Source organism: Coregonus lavaretus (genome assembly GCF_964263955.1).
Source record: "Coregonus lavaretus genome assembly, chromosome: 13".
Taxonomy (NCBI): domain Eukaryota; kingdom Metazoa; phylum Chordata; class Actinopteri; order Salmoniformes; family Salmonidae; genus Coregonus; species Coregonus lavaretus.
Genome location: NC_140000.1, coordinates 19,716,529 through 19,732,681, shown reverse-complemented (window position 1 = coordinate 19,732,681; position 16,153 = coordinate 19,716,529). Strand labels below are relative to the sequence as shown.

General features: G+C 42.7%; 2 protein-coding genes across 2 annotated transcripts; both read right to left on the bottom strand.

Annotated features, from left to right (window-relative positions):
- Positions 1 to 622: 622 nt before the first annotated feature.
- LOC311139096 (ras-related and estrogen-regulated growth inhibitor-like protein) lies at positions 623 to 2,817 on the bottom strand (the record flags this gene model as incomplete). Its single annotated transcript, XM_084173982.1, has 4 exons — positions 623 to 2,086; positions 2,204 to 2,280; positions 2,364 to 2,417; positions 2,703 to 2,817. 4 exons carry the CDS (start codon positions 2,815 to 2,817, stop codon positions 1,670 to 1,672), a joined length of 663 nt encoding a protein of 220 aa, XP_084030108.1. The 3' UTR covers positions 623 to 1,669.
- A 2,893-nt stretch (positions 2,818 to 5,710) lies between these two features.
- On the bottom strand, positions 5,711 to 15,839 carry LOC311140131 (uncharacterized protein). Its single transcript, XM_084175070.1, has 15 exons — positions 15,722 to 15,839; positions 15,426 to 15,615; positions 13,866 to 13,981; positions 13,600 to 13,735; positions 13,126 to 13,246; positions 12,763 to 12,879; positions 10,378 to 10,492; positions 10,118 to 10,264; positions 9,140 to 9,251; positions 7,345 to 8,849; positions 7,007 to 7,206; positions 6,772 to 6,874; positions 6,565 to 6,633; positions 6,259 to 6,393; positions 5,711 to 6,089 (listed from the first exon to the last, which is right to left on the bottom strand). The coding sequence occupies exons 2-15, from the start codon at positions 15,613 to 15,615 to the stop codon at positions 5,820 to 5,822; spliced, it is 3,336 nt and encodes a 1,111-aa protein (XP_084031196.1). The 5' UTR covers positions 15,722 to 15,839; the 3' UTR covers positions 5,711 to 5,819.
- Between the last annotated feature and the right edge of the window lie 314 nt (positions 15,840 to 16,153).

The following is a 16,153-nucleotide window of genomic DNA, read 5'->3' as shown; positions in this document are numbered from 1 at the left end:
ACACCATGTCAGGCGGGGCAGCCAGATGCAGGACAGCCTGGAGGAGTTGGACACCCTGGCCCTCCCCTCTACCAGCGCTGTGCGTCGCCACTCCTGGGCTGTCGAGGTCCTCCTAGACCCCATCCTGCAGTACCTGAACCCTATGCACTCAGAAGAGGCCGATATAGAAGAGGCCGAAATACACGTGGTGGAGACCACAGAGCACTAAGAAGTCATCAGTGTCCTAGAAGTTGCCCCCCTTTGCAGGCCCAGGTGCCTCCTAGGGGGGCCATAGTTCAGATAGGTCCATGGGAATACAAATGTGTCAATGTATGTTACTGAAAGATTCAGGCGCTCTATTTCATGTACAGACGCCAACCCAAATTTGTTTTGGTTTCCTAACTGAGCATCATGTAACATTATACACCTTGTACCCCAATATATATTAGACCTCTAACTATTCTTAAATTATGTGCTAACCTGATGTCGCATTCTGTTTTCTGTTACACTAAGTAGTCGTGAGAAACAAAGCTTGTCATGATTAAAGGTAAAAATCTGGATTGATTAGCTTAAATATGGATGATGGAAAGAAGTTGAATGTGTTGGATTGAGGAATGAGCAACAAATAGACAGTAGAAAACGTGTATGTCTTTATCTTTATTAAAATCACATAACATGTAATATTTCATAACATATAATAAATGACACGTTTAGATTGTCCTATAGTATGCAGCAACATAATATTGGTTGTTTTCAAGAAAGAAATAACATTTGTATTGCTGAGGTGAAATGGATTGAGATTATGAAGAGTGAAATAAAGTGTAATTTCCCTATCTACTGTACAGTATTCAGCTCATACATGTACTTTCCCAGATTAACCCATTCCTATTTCATGCATTACATAAAAGTTAAAATTACAACATAACTTTTCCCCAAGATTTATTACACAGAAATTCAATTGTTTTATCCACATTTCAATATATTCATTATTATTATTTATTTTTTACAATTTTCTCAAACAACGTGTGCACAGCACATATAAGCATCAAGTCTGCTAGAACTTGTAACATAGAATTGCTAAGTTTCAAGTTGTTTGTTTTCAGATAAAGTATAATACTGCAATTTAATTGTTTGCCGTTTTGCATTGCTGATTATACATGTATAATATATTATACATGTATGTATACATCAAGCCTTCACCATTTTACAAACTTTGTGTACATTTGTCACTGAAAAGAAATTCCCTAACAATTGTCAATGGGTAGGACCTCAATCAGATCAACAGTATTGTCAGATGTCAGCTACTCCAGATTCCTGCTCATGCTTCACATTGAATACCTATTGAGTGAAGGATGGCATAGCACATGATTTCTCATACAGTTTATCTACAGTACTGTAGACCTACTTTTCAACATAAAAAAAGTATAAGAAATTATTTAATGACTGCTTCCATCTGCAATTCAACTCTACAAGAGAACGAACCAATTTCTCCTCTCTGAAAACGGTCCCAATTAAGTTCCCTCTCAAAACCTCTTGAAGTTGTTAGAACGCACCTGCTGTTGGACTACAACCTGCCATAGACAATTTTTCTCACTTGCCCCTCCAAGCCTGCATTGGCCAACGGCGTAGCCTCCCTACATGTTGACTACCCAAATCCCATTGCGCATAATGTCGCCTTTCCTGTGGCAGATTACTCTGCACGTTTCTTCCCGAATACAGCTGACATGTTTCTCACTATACTTTTAATACCCGCGGCACCTTTCCGCAGAGCTCTCGACTCTTTGATAAGATCTATCAGTCCATGGAACACCAGCAAAACACCGTGGTATGTTTCAGCTGCGGATATCTCGAAAAATACACAGTCTTCCGAGAGAGCAAGAAGTCGGCCCTCTTCACTCGAGACTGACCGTCGGTGCTGCAAATCGCGTTTGTTTCCAACAATGATGATGGGCGCCGTTGCAGACATCTTCCTACTGGCGTGGCGGATCCGCTGCACTTGTTGACACACTACCTCGAAGCTGGAGCGGTCGCAGATGCTGTATACCAGTATCACACCGTCTGCCCATTGAAGCTGTTTCTCATTTATGGACTCAGTTATTGCACTGTCCTAAAAACACACAAAAACATGACGTATGAGTGGTCACTATGGTTAGATGATAAGCATTTGCCAATGGCCAATGCGTATTGATGAGTGGCGACATTTGGTTAGTCCAAGAGTGTTTACCTGTGGGTAGAGCGAGTCCCATATGTTGAAGGATATTTCCCTCCCGTCAATTTTGTCAATATGACTGTAAATTGATTCTGACAGAGAAACATATGAATTAAATAAAAAACATAATAATGTATAAAATGGTCAGCATTACGCACGCATTTGGCAGGCTTACCTATTTCACCGTACTCGCCAATAAATCTTCTGGTAATAAATCGGACGGTGAGTGCTGGAAAATACAAAAAGTTGTGTACAGTTGAATCAAAATGTATTTTAAGAGCTTGTACAAACGTTGAGTGTACATTGTCACTGAAAATAAATTCCCTAACAATATGCAATTGGAAGGCCTTCCGTCAGATCAACAGTATTGTCCATACTCCAGATTCCTGCACATGCTTCACATTGAATGCCCATTGCGTGAAGGATGGCGGAGCACATGATAACTCGTTAACTGTTGAAAATACCTTTCTTTGGGAACATTGCAAGGTGCACAAAGACAAGATCACATTCTTACCTGATTTCCCAACATTTTCAGCCCCAAGTAATAAGATATTAGCTTCCAGTTTTTGCTGACTTCCCTCAATTGGCTTGCTGCAGTGGTGCGAGCTGGGATTGACCTGGACAACCATTTGGACTGGAGTATGTTTCAAAATGCTCTTGGAATTATGCTATTTTGATATAAGTGACTGTACAAATATATACAGTTTACAAGTGCTGGAGGATAGGTGGAGCCATTTATGAACCAATGAGAAGATAGCATGTTTAAGTGGGCTGGGTCACAACTCTGATTAATTTGATAAGGCTGACTGTATAGCCTACATGTTGAGTTGATAATAGAGCTCATACAGTTATGTGTAGCTGTGCCACTAGACATCCTGGTTCGAATCCAGGCTCTGTCGTAGCCGGCCGCGACCGGGAGACCCATGGGGTGGCGCACAATTTGCCCAGCGTCGTCCAGGGTAGGGGAGGGAATGGCCGGCAGGGATGTAGCTCAGTTGGTAGAGCATGGCGTTTGCAACACTAGGGTTGTGGGTTTGATTCCCACGGGGGGCCATTATTAAAATAAAGTATGCACTAACTGTAAGTTGCGCTGGATAAGCGCGTCTGCTAAATGACAAAAAATTATCATGATGTCTAGTTTTCTTATGATAATTCAAATAACTGTTTCAGGTTGGTTTAAATCTTACACTCAACATTTTTCATTACTTTTGATCTATTGTTAAATCCCCTCTAACATGAGTAGTTACACAAACCTACTGAAAATATGAACATATCAGACAAATGCGAAACACTAACCAAACCACTTTAGACTGTTTTAACTCTGGGAGGGCAAATGTGTGCACCGCACACACCATTGACAGTTAGTACACCCCTGGGGAATCAGTGATATTAATTGATCAGTTAGGGGAAAATCAAAAACCATCAGGACTGCAGCCCTCCAGGACAGCCAGAAGTTGTTCACCCCTGATCAGTGAGCTTTTACTCAGGCGCCATCTGGTGGGGTTGTTTCAGCATCACCAAGGCCACTGGTTGAATCTTTCATTGCAGTAGGCTCATGCAGTGCACCTTTCATCCAGGCCAACTTTAGTACGTTTGAAACACAGGCATACATAGAATCGTACAGTACAAAAGGCTACAGTATTGCATAGTATATTGCATAGTTGTTACAAATGTCCCAAAACAAAGCCGAAATTGTCGCAACCCCTATTACTAGCCTGTTCAACCTCTCTTTCGTAACGTCTGAGATCCCCAGAGATTGGAAAGCTGCCGCGGTCATCCCCCTCTTCAAAGGGGGTGACACTCTAGATCCAAACTGTTACAGACCCATATCCATCCTGCCCTGCCTTTCAAAAGTTTTTGAAAGCCAAGTCAACAAACAGATCACCGACCATTTCGAATCCCACCGTACCTTCTCCGCTATGCAATCCGGTTTCCAAGCTGGTCATGGGTGCACTTCAGCCACGCTCAAGGTCCTAAATGATATTATAACCGCGATCGATAATAGACAGTACTGTGCAGCCGTTTTCATTGACCTGGCCAAGGCTTTCGACTCTGTCAACCACCGCATTCTTATTGGCAGACTAAATAGCCTTGGTTTCTCAAATGACTGCCTCGCCTGGTTCACCAACTACTTCTCAGATAGAGTTCAATGTGTCAAATCGGAGGGCCTGTTGTCTGGACCTATGGCAGTCTCTATGGGGGTGCCACAGGGTTCAATTCTTGGGCCAACTCTTTTCTCTGTGTATATCAATGACGTCGCTCTTGCTGCTGGTGACTCTCAGATCCACCTCTACGCAGACGACACCATTTTGTATACATCTGGCCCTTCATTGGACACTGTGTTAACAAACCTCCAAACGAGCTTCAATTCCATACAACACTCCTTCAGTAGCCTCCAACTGCTCTTAAACACTAGTAAAACTAAATGCATGCTCTTCAACCGAACGCTGCTTGCACCCGCCCACCCGACTAGAATCACTACTCTAGACGGGTCTGACCTAGAGTATGTGGACAACTACAAATATCTAGGTGTCTGGTTAGACTGTAAACTCTCCTTCCAGACTCACATTAAGAATCTCCAATCCAAAGTTAAATCTAGAATCGATTTCCTATTTCGCAACAAAGCCTCCTTCACTCATGCTGCCAAACATGCCCTCGTAAAACTGACTATCCTACCGATCCTTGACTTCGGCGATGTCATTTACAAAATAGCCTCCAACACTCTACTCAGCAAATTGGATGTTGTCTATCACAGTGCCATCCGTTTTGTCTCCAAAGCCCCATATAATACCCACCACTGTGACCTGTACGCTCTTGTTGGCTGGTCCTCACTACATATTCGTCGCCAAACCCACTGGCTCCAGGCCATCTATAAATCACTGCTAGGCAAATCCCCGCCTTATCTTAGCTCATTGGTCACCATAGCAACACCCACCCGTAGTCTGCGCTCCAGCGGGTATATCTCACTGGTCATCCCCAAAGCCAACACCTCCTTTGGCCGCAATTCCTTCCAGTTCTCTGCTGCCAATGACTGGAACAAATTGCAAAAATCTCTGAAGCTGGAGACACTCATCTCCCTCACTAACTTTAAGCATCAGTTGTCAGAGCACCTTACCGATCACTGCACCTGTACACAGCCCATCTGAAATTAGCCCGCCCAACTACCTCATCCCTATATTGTTATTTATTTTGCTCATTTGTACCCCAGTATCTCTATTTGCACATCATCTCTTGCACATCATTCCAGTGTTAATACTAAATTGTAATTATTTTGCACTATAGCCTATTTTATTGCCTTACCTCCATAACTTGCTAAATTTGCACACTGTATATTAATTGTATTTCTGTTGTATTTTTGACTTTGTTTTGTTTTACCCCATATGTAACTCTGTGTTGTTGTTTTTATCGCACTGCTTTGCTTTATCTTGGCCAGGTCGCAGTTGTAAATGAGAACTTGTTCTCAACTGGTTTACCTGGTTAAATAAAGGTGAAATAAAATAAAAATAAAAATAAACAAAGTCACACACTTAATCCCTTCTGTATTTAATTTAATGAAAAAAAGTAAAATGTCAGTTGTATATAATTGACTAACAACATAGCATTTCTGAGTCTCCACTTCAATGGCCATTATTCAGTCTGCATCTTTTTTCAGTTTTTTCGTATTTGTTTCATTTTCATCTGCTTCAACTCTGACCTGGGAGTGATGTTTCTTAGCTTTAGGCACTTTGAACACGTTCAGCAACTCCCTCATCCTCTTCAGAGTCTCTGCAGCTGTTGGTTCCCCCGTCTCAGTCCAGCTGCTGTTAGAGTGGCTGAGGAGGGAGGGGTGGAGAGCTGTCCCAAACACTTCACCTAACTTCATCTGAAAGCTGCCCCGTAGCTTGATAACCAACTCCTGGTCCTTTGAGATGAGAAAAAAATTGAGAGGTGAATAGATGTACAGTCTCCCACAGATTACATTTTTTGTACATTCAATGGAATTTGCCTGGTATTTTTTCTATAAATCCTCTGGTAATTTGGTAGTTTAGCAAATGCTTTCATTAAAATTACATTTTAAAAGATGTGACAACCTTTGAGTTCATCAACATGGTGTCGAAAAGGACCCAGACGTCAGAGACAAACTCGGAGGGGGTACGGTAAGGGGGTGATCGATGTTGTAGCAGCCTTCCATGTATGGAGTCAAGACATATTGAATCTGAGGGGGGCTGAAGAGACAAAAGTATGAGAGCTCTCATTATAAATGTGCTAAATAATAGCAACAGATAAGATTATTTACAAATATCACTAATGCCATTGAGTTACAATATGCAATTTTGGCCAGGACAGAGTGATCATAAAAAAATTACATGTTTTTAATATATTTTTTTCATACACACCTCAGCCGTGCTGCAAAGGATGTTTCTGTCATTCTCACACCTTAGAAAGAGTAGGAGATGCTCACATTTCTGTTAGCAAAGGAAGGAAAAAGATCTGGTTAATGCCACCATTGAATCTAAGACGTTACAGGTCCAAAAGCTCAATTTAAATGCTATCCGACTTAGCAGGAGGATCCAAATTCAAATCCACAACGGGGTGAATCTTACCCTCTGGTCTGCTAGGCTGAGGCACATAGTCCTGTGCCTGTCATCACTGTAGGGGTCTGTGGTGTCGGCCAGGTCCTGACAAAGAGAACACTTCCACTCCTCCCTACCAGAGTGGGAGACAGACAGCACACAGCTTTAACACAAGGAACTCAGACTAGAGTATTCCCTCAATATCAACTCCACCAAACTGGAACTTTACACAGAAACTATTACTTTAAGTCTTTAGAGAGATTACCAGAAGGAAGGACCAATCGGTGGGATATGACAATCTTGGTGGTAGCCCCTCCCACACTCCACACAGAATAGCGAACCGCCAACAGTGTGGCAGGCCGCACAGCTCACATACTGGAGCAGTGGGGGACTCTCTGGGGAGGACAGGGCCTTAGTCCAGAGGAGGTTGTCTGACTCTGGTGGTGTGATGTCATCGCCATGGGACTGCAACAACAGCGGAGGGGATAGAGATCATCATCAATATCTTGCTAAGCTAGAAAGGACAACGTAAAGTGCTTTATCACTAACCTTAACCCAGACTTTAAATCAAGAACAAAACATGTAGTGCAGCAGTGTGCTTACCTGGTGGTCTTCTGCAATCTCTTGCAGAATAATCTCATCTTTGCTGGTCCCTGGGACGAGCAGGAACTGAGGAAGAGCGCATCCAGGAGTGGGGGTGGGGATGGGTAACCGAAACATCAAGACCCTGGGTTGCCAGGACCTTGAGTTGTTAACATTGTTGCCATTGGTCGAGCTCGGTGGCTGGGTGGTGTTGGGTTGCCTGGTTGGCATTTCAGTGGCCACCACCGAACCTGTCCTGGTGGGGCTTGGATAGGGGCCCTCCAGTAGCTCTCTAATGCGTGTTGGCAGCTCAGTTCTCCAGTTGTTCACACGCTGATGAAGTGACCTGATATGTTTAGCTTCCTCATGTTGTTGGTCATAAACTATCTTGTTATTGTTGTGGGGGGAAGTATGGGTCCAACGCACAGAATGGGGTTTACTGTTAGGGTCCGTGTCAATTTCTTTTTTGGGGTGGTGGGTTTGGGTTAAGACACTGTGAGAGAGATGATTAGAGGTCCTCTCAGTAGACAAAGTCCCTGTGAATGGCAGATCTGAAGAAGTACTGTCCGAGCAGGCATCTGCATTTCTATCACCCCAGGCTGATGGGTCCTCCAACTCCATAGCACGGTCTGCCTCTGTGTCAGTCTCCAACTCAGTGACAGTAGAGGTGGGCTCATTCTCTCTGGCCTGAGAGTTTGGGTCAGGGTCTGCCAGACCAGTAGAGGGCAGGCTTCTATCACAGGGGGAGTCTGCTAGGGCTTTCACCGGGAGGACAGGGATGGGGTTTACAGAGGGAGGCTGATGGAGGATCCACAGTAGCTGCGATTCTGGAAAGTTCCTATTCTGATGCTGAGCTACGGGTGCAGGAGAGGGGGAGCCAGAAGGTGGGAGGCAGATCTCTACAGGTGAGTATGAGTGGAACGTCCAGGACTTTCCATCCTTAGCTCTTCGAGATCGTCCAGGTCCAGGTGGAGGAGTTGCCTTGAACATACCATAAAGTCTAGGTGTGGCCTCGATCAGTGGTTGGAGAGATGGGGAGGTCGGAGGCTGAACAGGGGATAGCTGGGCATGGTTTGTGGGGACCAATGGTGACTGGACATGAAGTGCAGGGACAAGTGATGGCTGGGCAGGGTTTGATGGATGACAGAATGGTGGATTATGTTTATTCAGGGAGGAGTGAGATGGGGCTAGTGTAGATGGGTGGGGCTGGGGTGCCACAGGATGGCTCAATGGAAGGTTTGAAGGGGTGTAGACAGGCAGGGAGCGATAAGGAGGAGGCTGCTCACGGGAGGTGGAGGGCTGGGAAGTGGAGGGCTGACTGAGGGGACTGGATGGGGCAGTGTAAGAGGGGCATGGGGGCTGGAAGACAGGGGTATGTAGAGGGGGAACAGAATGGATGGAAATGTGAGGACCACTGGACGAGGTCTGGCCAGAGGGAGCATTGGGTCTTTCTTGGTTTTCCAGAGGGTTGCTGTCTTGACTAACATCTGATCGGGCAAAGGGGACAATATCACCCAAAAGTTTAACTGGAAAAAAGGAAGAAAAATAATACTATTGTAGGAGCAATGATATAAATGTGATGGTCAAGACCAGACGGTCTCAAGCTTGCGTCCTAGGTCCCCATGCCAAATGACAAAATTCCTTGGGTTGAGTTTGGCACGCTATTTTAACAACACTAAATGGGCATCACTGGACTACCACATCGTTACGTTGTAATCAATGCAACAAAAAAAATGTTTCTGATTTTATCTAAGGATTTTGTTAAATCCAAGACAGCACTGCCTACATTAATAGGAGATTGAGTATCTTGACTTACCAAAGGAAGCAATTTGCTTCTTGAAGTCATCAGTAACCACCAGCTGCAACTTAAGCATGGTCCCCGGGGGCTCAGTACTCTGAGTCAAGAGATTCTGTAACTGGGATCCAATCTGTGGATGAGAGGACCATGTGTTGATAGGGTTGTGCATGTGTGTTGATGTGGTAATGTTTGTGAAGCAGAATTTCTGAAGTTAATTCAATACGAATAATACATTTGAATTGAATCGGCCGTATCCCACAGAAAGCGAAATTTAAATTGAATTTGAATTGAAGGAAGTAGAATTTAATTCAAACCAATTGAACTAAGACATGAAACATGAAAGTCTCATTCATTTGACAAATATTTTATCAAAAAGGATATGCCACTTATTAATTCAAAGAATACACACATACCATTTCAAATATTAGTTTAATTATAACTCAAAGATGTCAAACAGTATCTTTCTTTGTCATGAGATACTGCAGTGTTTGACCTAATGCATTCTGGGAAATGTATTCTGATATTTAAAAACATTAAGGGAATGATTAATTATTATAGACAACCCACAACATGATCTTAGAATATTTCCAGACCACTGTAATTATTTAAAATGGTTTTAGGAGAATGAGTTTTAAAAATGAAATGTTTCAACCTTATGCTACATGGTATTGGTAACCATACATTATGTCAAAATAAACATTTCTATGGTGATTTGTTGAATAAATAAGCCATTTGAATTTCATTGAATTTTATATAATTAAATTCCACTTCCTTTCATTCAAATTCAATTCAAATTCTGCTTCATGTGGGGTGCGGCCAATTCAAATTCAAGAATTTTAATAAAAGAGCAATTCGTAACTCAATTCAGAATTGACCCAAACCCTGTTGTGAAGTGTCTTTGGGGGAGATGAGGGATAAGGCACTCTCATATAAGCCAAAAGAAAAACAAAGAAATGTGTGAGCAGCCTTGTACAGTCAGAACAAGTGGGTTCCTACCTGCCCTTTGCAGGAGAGCAAGGCAAAGAAGTCCTCAACATTCAGGGCTTTCTCAGCAAAGTCAGCAACATACTCCTGCCTCTGCCCCAGTCTGTTTAGTGCACTCCGTCTCGTCTCGATCCCCGCCACCTCGGCATTACACATAGTCTGAGTGGACATGAGCAAGCATTTTATCAACTCAAACCGAGAGTAAAATCACACACACACACACACTTTCTTTAGCTTTCATGCAGGGTGTTAGTCTTGGGTAGCTGAAATACCTCTATGTTGCTGTAGATCGACAAGGCTCTCGATTTTAAGAGTTGAACAGTGGCAAGAAGCATTCTCTTCAGGCTCTCCTTCAGCTTTGACTTGAGTTCTGTTATGTCCAGCAATCTGCGAGTGGGAGAGAACATGTGGGTCGTTCCACAAAATGAATGCCTTTTGCATCCCTTTGATATATAAGTAGAACTTGTTTACCAATACTGAATTTTAAAAGCCTGTTATATTAAATGAAGTGCCCTTTAATATAGACCACATGGAGAATTAAATAAATCAGATTTTCAATATGAACAAAGACTTGCTAAAGTGCCAAAATTCTGCATTTTGACATGTCCCTCCGTGCACCCTCTGACTTCTAGGAAGATTTTAACCCATTTAAATAAATAAAATCTCTACGTTCTCACCATCATTGTAAAGCCCTAGTTATTTTTTTGCTTTGACAAAGTCATTTCTGAAGATTATTATTTATTTAATGTGATTAGAGATTCATTTACGTCTGTCCCTCATTTTAAGGTCATCCAAGTTACTGTACTCTCGTTTTAATATGGTGAAACTATTCCTTTTGAAATCTTTTTTCAAAAGAAACATTGAACATTTCATAGTCAAATCAGTGTAAAAGCAGGTGAGCTAGTTCTACTCTTTTTGGCCATTTTCTGGTGTTTTGTGGTGGAAAACTGAGTGGGATGAGTATAACACATCAACCTGTTACCCATGGATAGACAGGCTAGAAATGTTTTCATTTCAACAACAAAAAATTAAGCTTGCATTCAATTGCCTCTCCCTGTTGCACACAACACGCTTCCTTTCCCCCTGTCACAAGGGGATTTATGGCTGATTTATGATGAAATCAACAACCCTGCAGCAGCCTAGGCTACACCTAAACATTAGAGATCTGACATGCTGTATGGGATGAAAACGAGACAATTTTTCAGTCTGATCAACTAGTCTGTAGGCTACTAATAAGAGCAGCTGCATACAGTCTATGTGCGCTGTCCAGTTGGTCAGGGTAACTAATTGGTAACGTTACGTATTTATAGTCCATTTGTGTGTCAAGAGAAAATGTGAATGTGATTAAATGAGGTCTATATTCAAAATTGGGCTGGCTAGGCTGCCTATACGTTTTCAATCCAAAATTATTAACTGGAATTAATCATTCAACATAATAGTGATGACAGATGTGAGTTAATTTTTTATAAGGCCTACAGTTGCATAAGCCTGCATGATCTCCCGAGTGGCGCAGTGGTCTAAGGCAAACTAGAGATCCTGGTTCGAATCCAGGCTCTGTCGTAGCCGGCCGCGACCGGGAGACCCATGGGGCGGCGCACAATTGGCCCAGCGTCTTCCAGGGTAGGGGAGGGAATGGCCGGCAGGGATGTAGCTCAGTTGGTAGAGCATGGCGTTTGCAACGCCAGGGTTGTGGGTTCGATTCCCACGGGGGGCCAGTATGAAAAAATTAAAAAATAATAATAATGTATGCACTCACTAACTGCAAGTCGCTCTGGATAAGAGCGCCTGCTAAATGACGTAAACATTTTTTTTAAATGATGCAAACATGCATAAAGCAAGCTCAGCCATGTGAGTTCTATTGTCTATCAGTTGTTGTCTCTGGGTAGAGGAAATCCCCCTCCTAATCTAGTCTAAATATTATTAATATGAACAAGTATAAGGTTGCTGCAGTTTGACAGGGTTTTCATCCCCCCCCAGGGCCAGGAGTTTCCCACCCAGTTTTTTAAAACCGTGTGACCTGATTAGGAAAAACTGGTCCCATCATAGCCCTTATAAAACCTTTTTACAACTGATTAATCACTGTCATGCCTTATAGGGTCCAGAGTTTTCCTGGTTAGGTCAACAGATAAGGAACAACAATTTTTCAAGTAACTAGCCTCCACTGACTGACAGTTTCAATTTGCAGCTGCAGTCTTGAGAAAATAACTGCATTGCAGTGCTAGCTGTGCCACTAGATCCTGGTTCGAATCCAGGCTCTGTCGTAGCCGGCCGTGACCGGGAGACCCATAGGGCGGCGCACAATTGGCCCAGCGTCGTCCAGGGTAGGGGAGGGAATGGCCGGCAGGGATGTAGCTCAGTAGGTAGAGCATGGTGTTTGCAACGCCAGGGTTGTGGGTTCAATTCCCACGGGGGGCCAGTATGCAAAATAAAATAAAAAAATGTATGCACTCACTAACTGTAAGTCGCTCTGGATAAGAGCGTCTGCTAAATGACTAAAATGTAAATGTAAAAATGTTTCTGTTCCAACTAAGATGCAGAGGACGTAGTTGTAAACAATATAGAAGATTTACTTCTGTGACATGAAGTTCATGCCTTGTGACAAGAAACTCCTGTTCCAATATTGTAATTTCATTCCAGTGTAATTGACTAGTTATTACCTGCCATCCATGTCCAGGAGGCTCTGCTTCACTGCAACTCTCTGCTGCCTCACTCTATGCACCAGGGACTGAAGCTGCTCTTTCTGGCTGGCCATCGCCTCATGGAGGAACTGGAAACTGCATGGGAATAGAAGAGGAGACTCAGGAGAACAGCCTTCGGCCCTGTTCAAATGCTTAAAGAATCCATCTCATCCTCTTCCTTTAAGTAATCACTTGACTGGATCCTTATTTTTACCTATCTAATTGTGTTTTTAGCGATTACTTTAAGGTAGGTAAGGATGCTTCTTCTACAGTATTTGAACTAGGCCCAACCTCACCTTCCATGATACTGTGACTGTATTTACAATATGCAAGGAAACGTACCTGTGGTTCCTGTGATCCATTAGTTGGCAGTCTCGACAGGTCAGCTGATCGCAGGTCAAACAGAAGAGCTTGATTGGCTCATGTTTATGGGAGGGACAAAACACTGTGGGGGTGGAGACTCCTGCAGGGGAATACAAAAATGTGATACATTCTAGTATATGAACATGCTATTTCAGTAAGTATGTCCTGGTATTATAAACTAAGTGTTTGATAGCTGTGTCTGGCTCAGTCTGACCTCTAAGTGTAAGTTTGGGAGGCCCAGGTATTTTGTGTGTGTGTGTGTGTGTGTGTGTGCAGTGACCAGATAATAAAATATAACTTGAATATTACAAGGTGTTTGCATAAGATGGTATGATGTTTGTACGACTCTTTGAGCAGATAAGCCTAATTCTCCATGTCAAAAGAATAGCCATAGTGTTCAATAGCATGGTATTGAGGCTATATAATTCCTGATGATGATTTTCTAGGGCAGACCTGTTGGGGGTTGGAGCCGGATGGTGTGGTCCTTCGTCACTTTCACTCTCCTGTGTGCAGATACACACTCCGAACACAGCGCCTCTCCACACTCCACACACCAGCCACTCACCACGAACCCCTCACAACAGGTACACTGCAGTCACAGAGGTGATGATGGAATACACAGAATGAATAAAGGCATTCACAGGCTATGGGAACAGCACTATCATTGACTGCGTTATTATTGATGGAAGATATTCATATTAGCCCCAAAAATTTCTCACCTTGACATTACTAGTCCAGAGTTCGTTGGAAAAGTTCTTAATAAAGAGATTATCTTTGACTTTCAGAATATTGAATGGCAGGTCACAGGACGGACATGCTGGAGAGATAGAGAGATCTGAAGATAAGAAATAAGACTTGTTGTAACGTTTCCCTTCTCAATGTTTCCTGTCTAAAACACTGTGATTGTCTTGTCTGGCCTCTCCCCTAGACAATGATACTGTGACCTTGGAATTATAAGGTTCTATCTGCCAAAAGTCTACTTATGAGATATTAAGCATTCTCATCTGTGGGTTGAGTAAAAAGGTTATATCTGGCACTGAATGATAAGATTAACTTAAAAAGAAAAGTAAAGCCATTTAAATAGTTAAATAAAGAGTATCCGCTCCATCCTTCAAACCACATAAATACATTAATTCATGTTCACCATATATTTGTTAAAGGAATAGTTCACTAAAACGTCAAATACACCATGGATAACTAGCAACATGGCTAAAGCTTAGCTCTGGATGAGTAAACTAATATATTTTTCTGGTCTTTGATGCCCAGAGCAAGCAAACTACTTGCTAGTTATCCATGAAATGTATGTATTTCAGTGAAATACTCCTTCAATATCTATATAGAACAAGATAAAACAGGGATGCCTCTCCAATGGGCCTTTAACATGCTCCAAGGTACCTGTATTTACTTATTTTTCCCATAAAGAGCAGAAGTTGTGGCCAGGCATTATTCTACAAAAGTGGTGAAAAAAATCTAAATAATTGCAAAGGAGCGTCATGATACGAATAATCAATAATCAACTATTGGTTCTATCTGCGGTAGGTAGCTTAGTGGTTAAGAGCGTTGTGCCAGTAACCGGAAGGTCGCTGGTTCTAATCCCCGAGCCGAATAGGTGAAAAATCTGCCGATGTTCCCTTGAGCAAGGCACTTAACCCTAATTGCTCATGTAAATCGCTCTGGATAAGAGTGTCTGGTAAATGTAATCTGCAAAATGTATATAGTTTTGAGATATGGGGCGGCAGGTAGCTTAGTGGTTAAGAGCGTTGTGCCAGTATCCGAAAGGTCGCTGGTTCTAATCCCCGAGCCGACTAGGTGAAACATCTGCCGATGTGCCCTTGAGCAAGGCACTTAACCCTAATTGCTCCTGTAAGTCGCTCTGGATAAGAGCGTCTGCTAAATGACAAAAATGTAAAATATGGAGTCTCAGAACTATTTACATTTTAGTCGTTTTGTGATGTCTTCCTCTTTCATGACATCACTTTACATGCAATTATTTTTCATTGGAAACCCAGCATTGTGTGATTGAATTGCAGATAGAACCTTATAAAACCAAGTTCAAAGCAAAGCTGTTTGTGCAGATAAAAAGTCTACATTTTTATTTTTTTCCGACATGTCTCACATGTGAAGGACCATCTAAAGAGCAACTCAGTGAAGCAACTCTAACTAGCTATGTGAATAACTCATTTTTGACCGAAATGTCAGATAGAACCGTCCTTATTCCAAAGGCTCGATACAGTAAACTCACCAAACCCACAGTTGTGTTCAACAAAAGTGTTTCATACCTTTCTGCATCCCTGGATTGTCTGGGGGCAGGCATGCTTGACAAATAGAGTGCAAACAGGGAAGAAGTTGGGGATATCGCTCATGGCTTAAAGTTATCCCACAGAGGACACAATTTCCATAGGTTCCCGATTCTTTTACTACATTCGGCCCCAACGGAAAGTCACCGTCGCTTCGCCCGCCATTGTACATCTGTGTGGAAGAGTCGTGCCAGGATAAATAGATTTTAACGAGAGAAAAACGAGCCTTGCATTATTATTCATAATCATAATGTATGCCTATTTAAGGCGAGACTTACCTCTTTTGATGATTATTCGCACGCAAACGACAATAAAATCCGTTAAACTGTTTTTGCATTTAACGGAAGAAGTTTGAGCATGCATAAACTGGTTCTTGTCATGGCGACGTTGGCTAGCTAAGCTCATGCGCAGAAACACGTCATCCGGTCTAACAGTCGTCTTGCGCCGAACTGCGCATATATACATTTAGCAGACGCTCTTATCCAGAGCGACTTACAGTTCGTTAGTGCATACATTTTATTTTGTTTATACTGGCCCCCCGTGGGAATCGAACCCACAACCATGGCGTTGCGACTTGTGCGCCCATGGGTTTCCCGGTCGTGGCCGGCAGAGCCTGGACTGCCGTACTGCGATGCAGTGCCTTAGACCACTGCGCCACTCGGGAGGTCATATAAAGTTGTTTTTGACGAAAATGTGTCAGTTTGTCACTT

Excerpts from the sequence above, each read along its gene's own strand:
- LOC311140131 (XM_084175070.1), bottom strand. The coding sequence starts at position 15,615 with ATGTACAATGGCGGGCGAAGCGACGGTGACTTTCCGTTGGGGCCGAAT. Across the intron at positions 13,247-13,599 it reads CCGGCTCCAACCCCCAACAG|GAGTCTCCACCCCCACAGTG; the intron begins GTCTGCCCTAGA and ends ATTCCCCTGCAG. Across the intron at positions 6,090-6,258 it reads CCATGTTGATGAACTCAAAG|GACCAGGAGTTGGTTATCAA; the intron begins GTTGTCACATCT and ends CTCATCTCAAAG.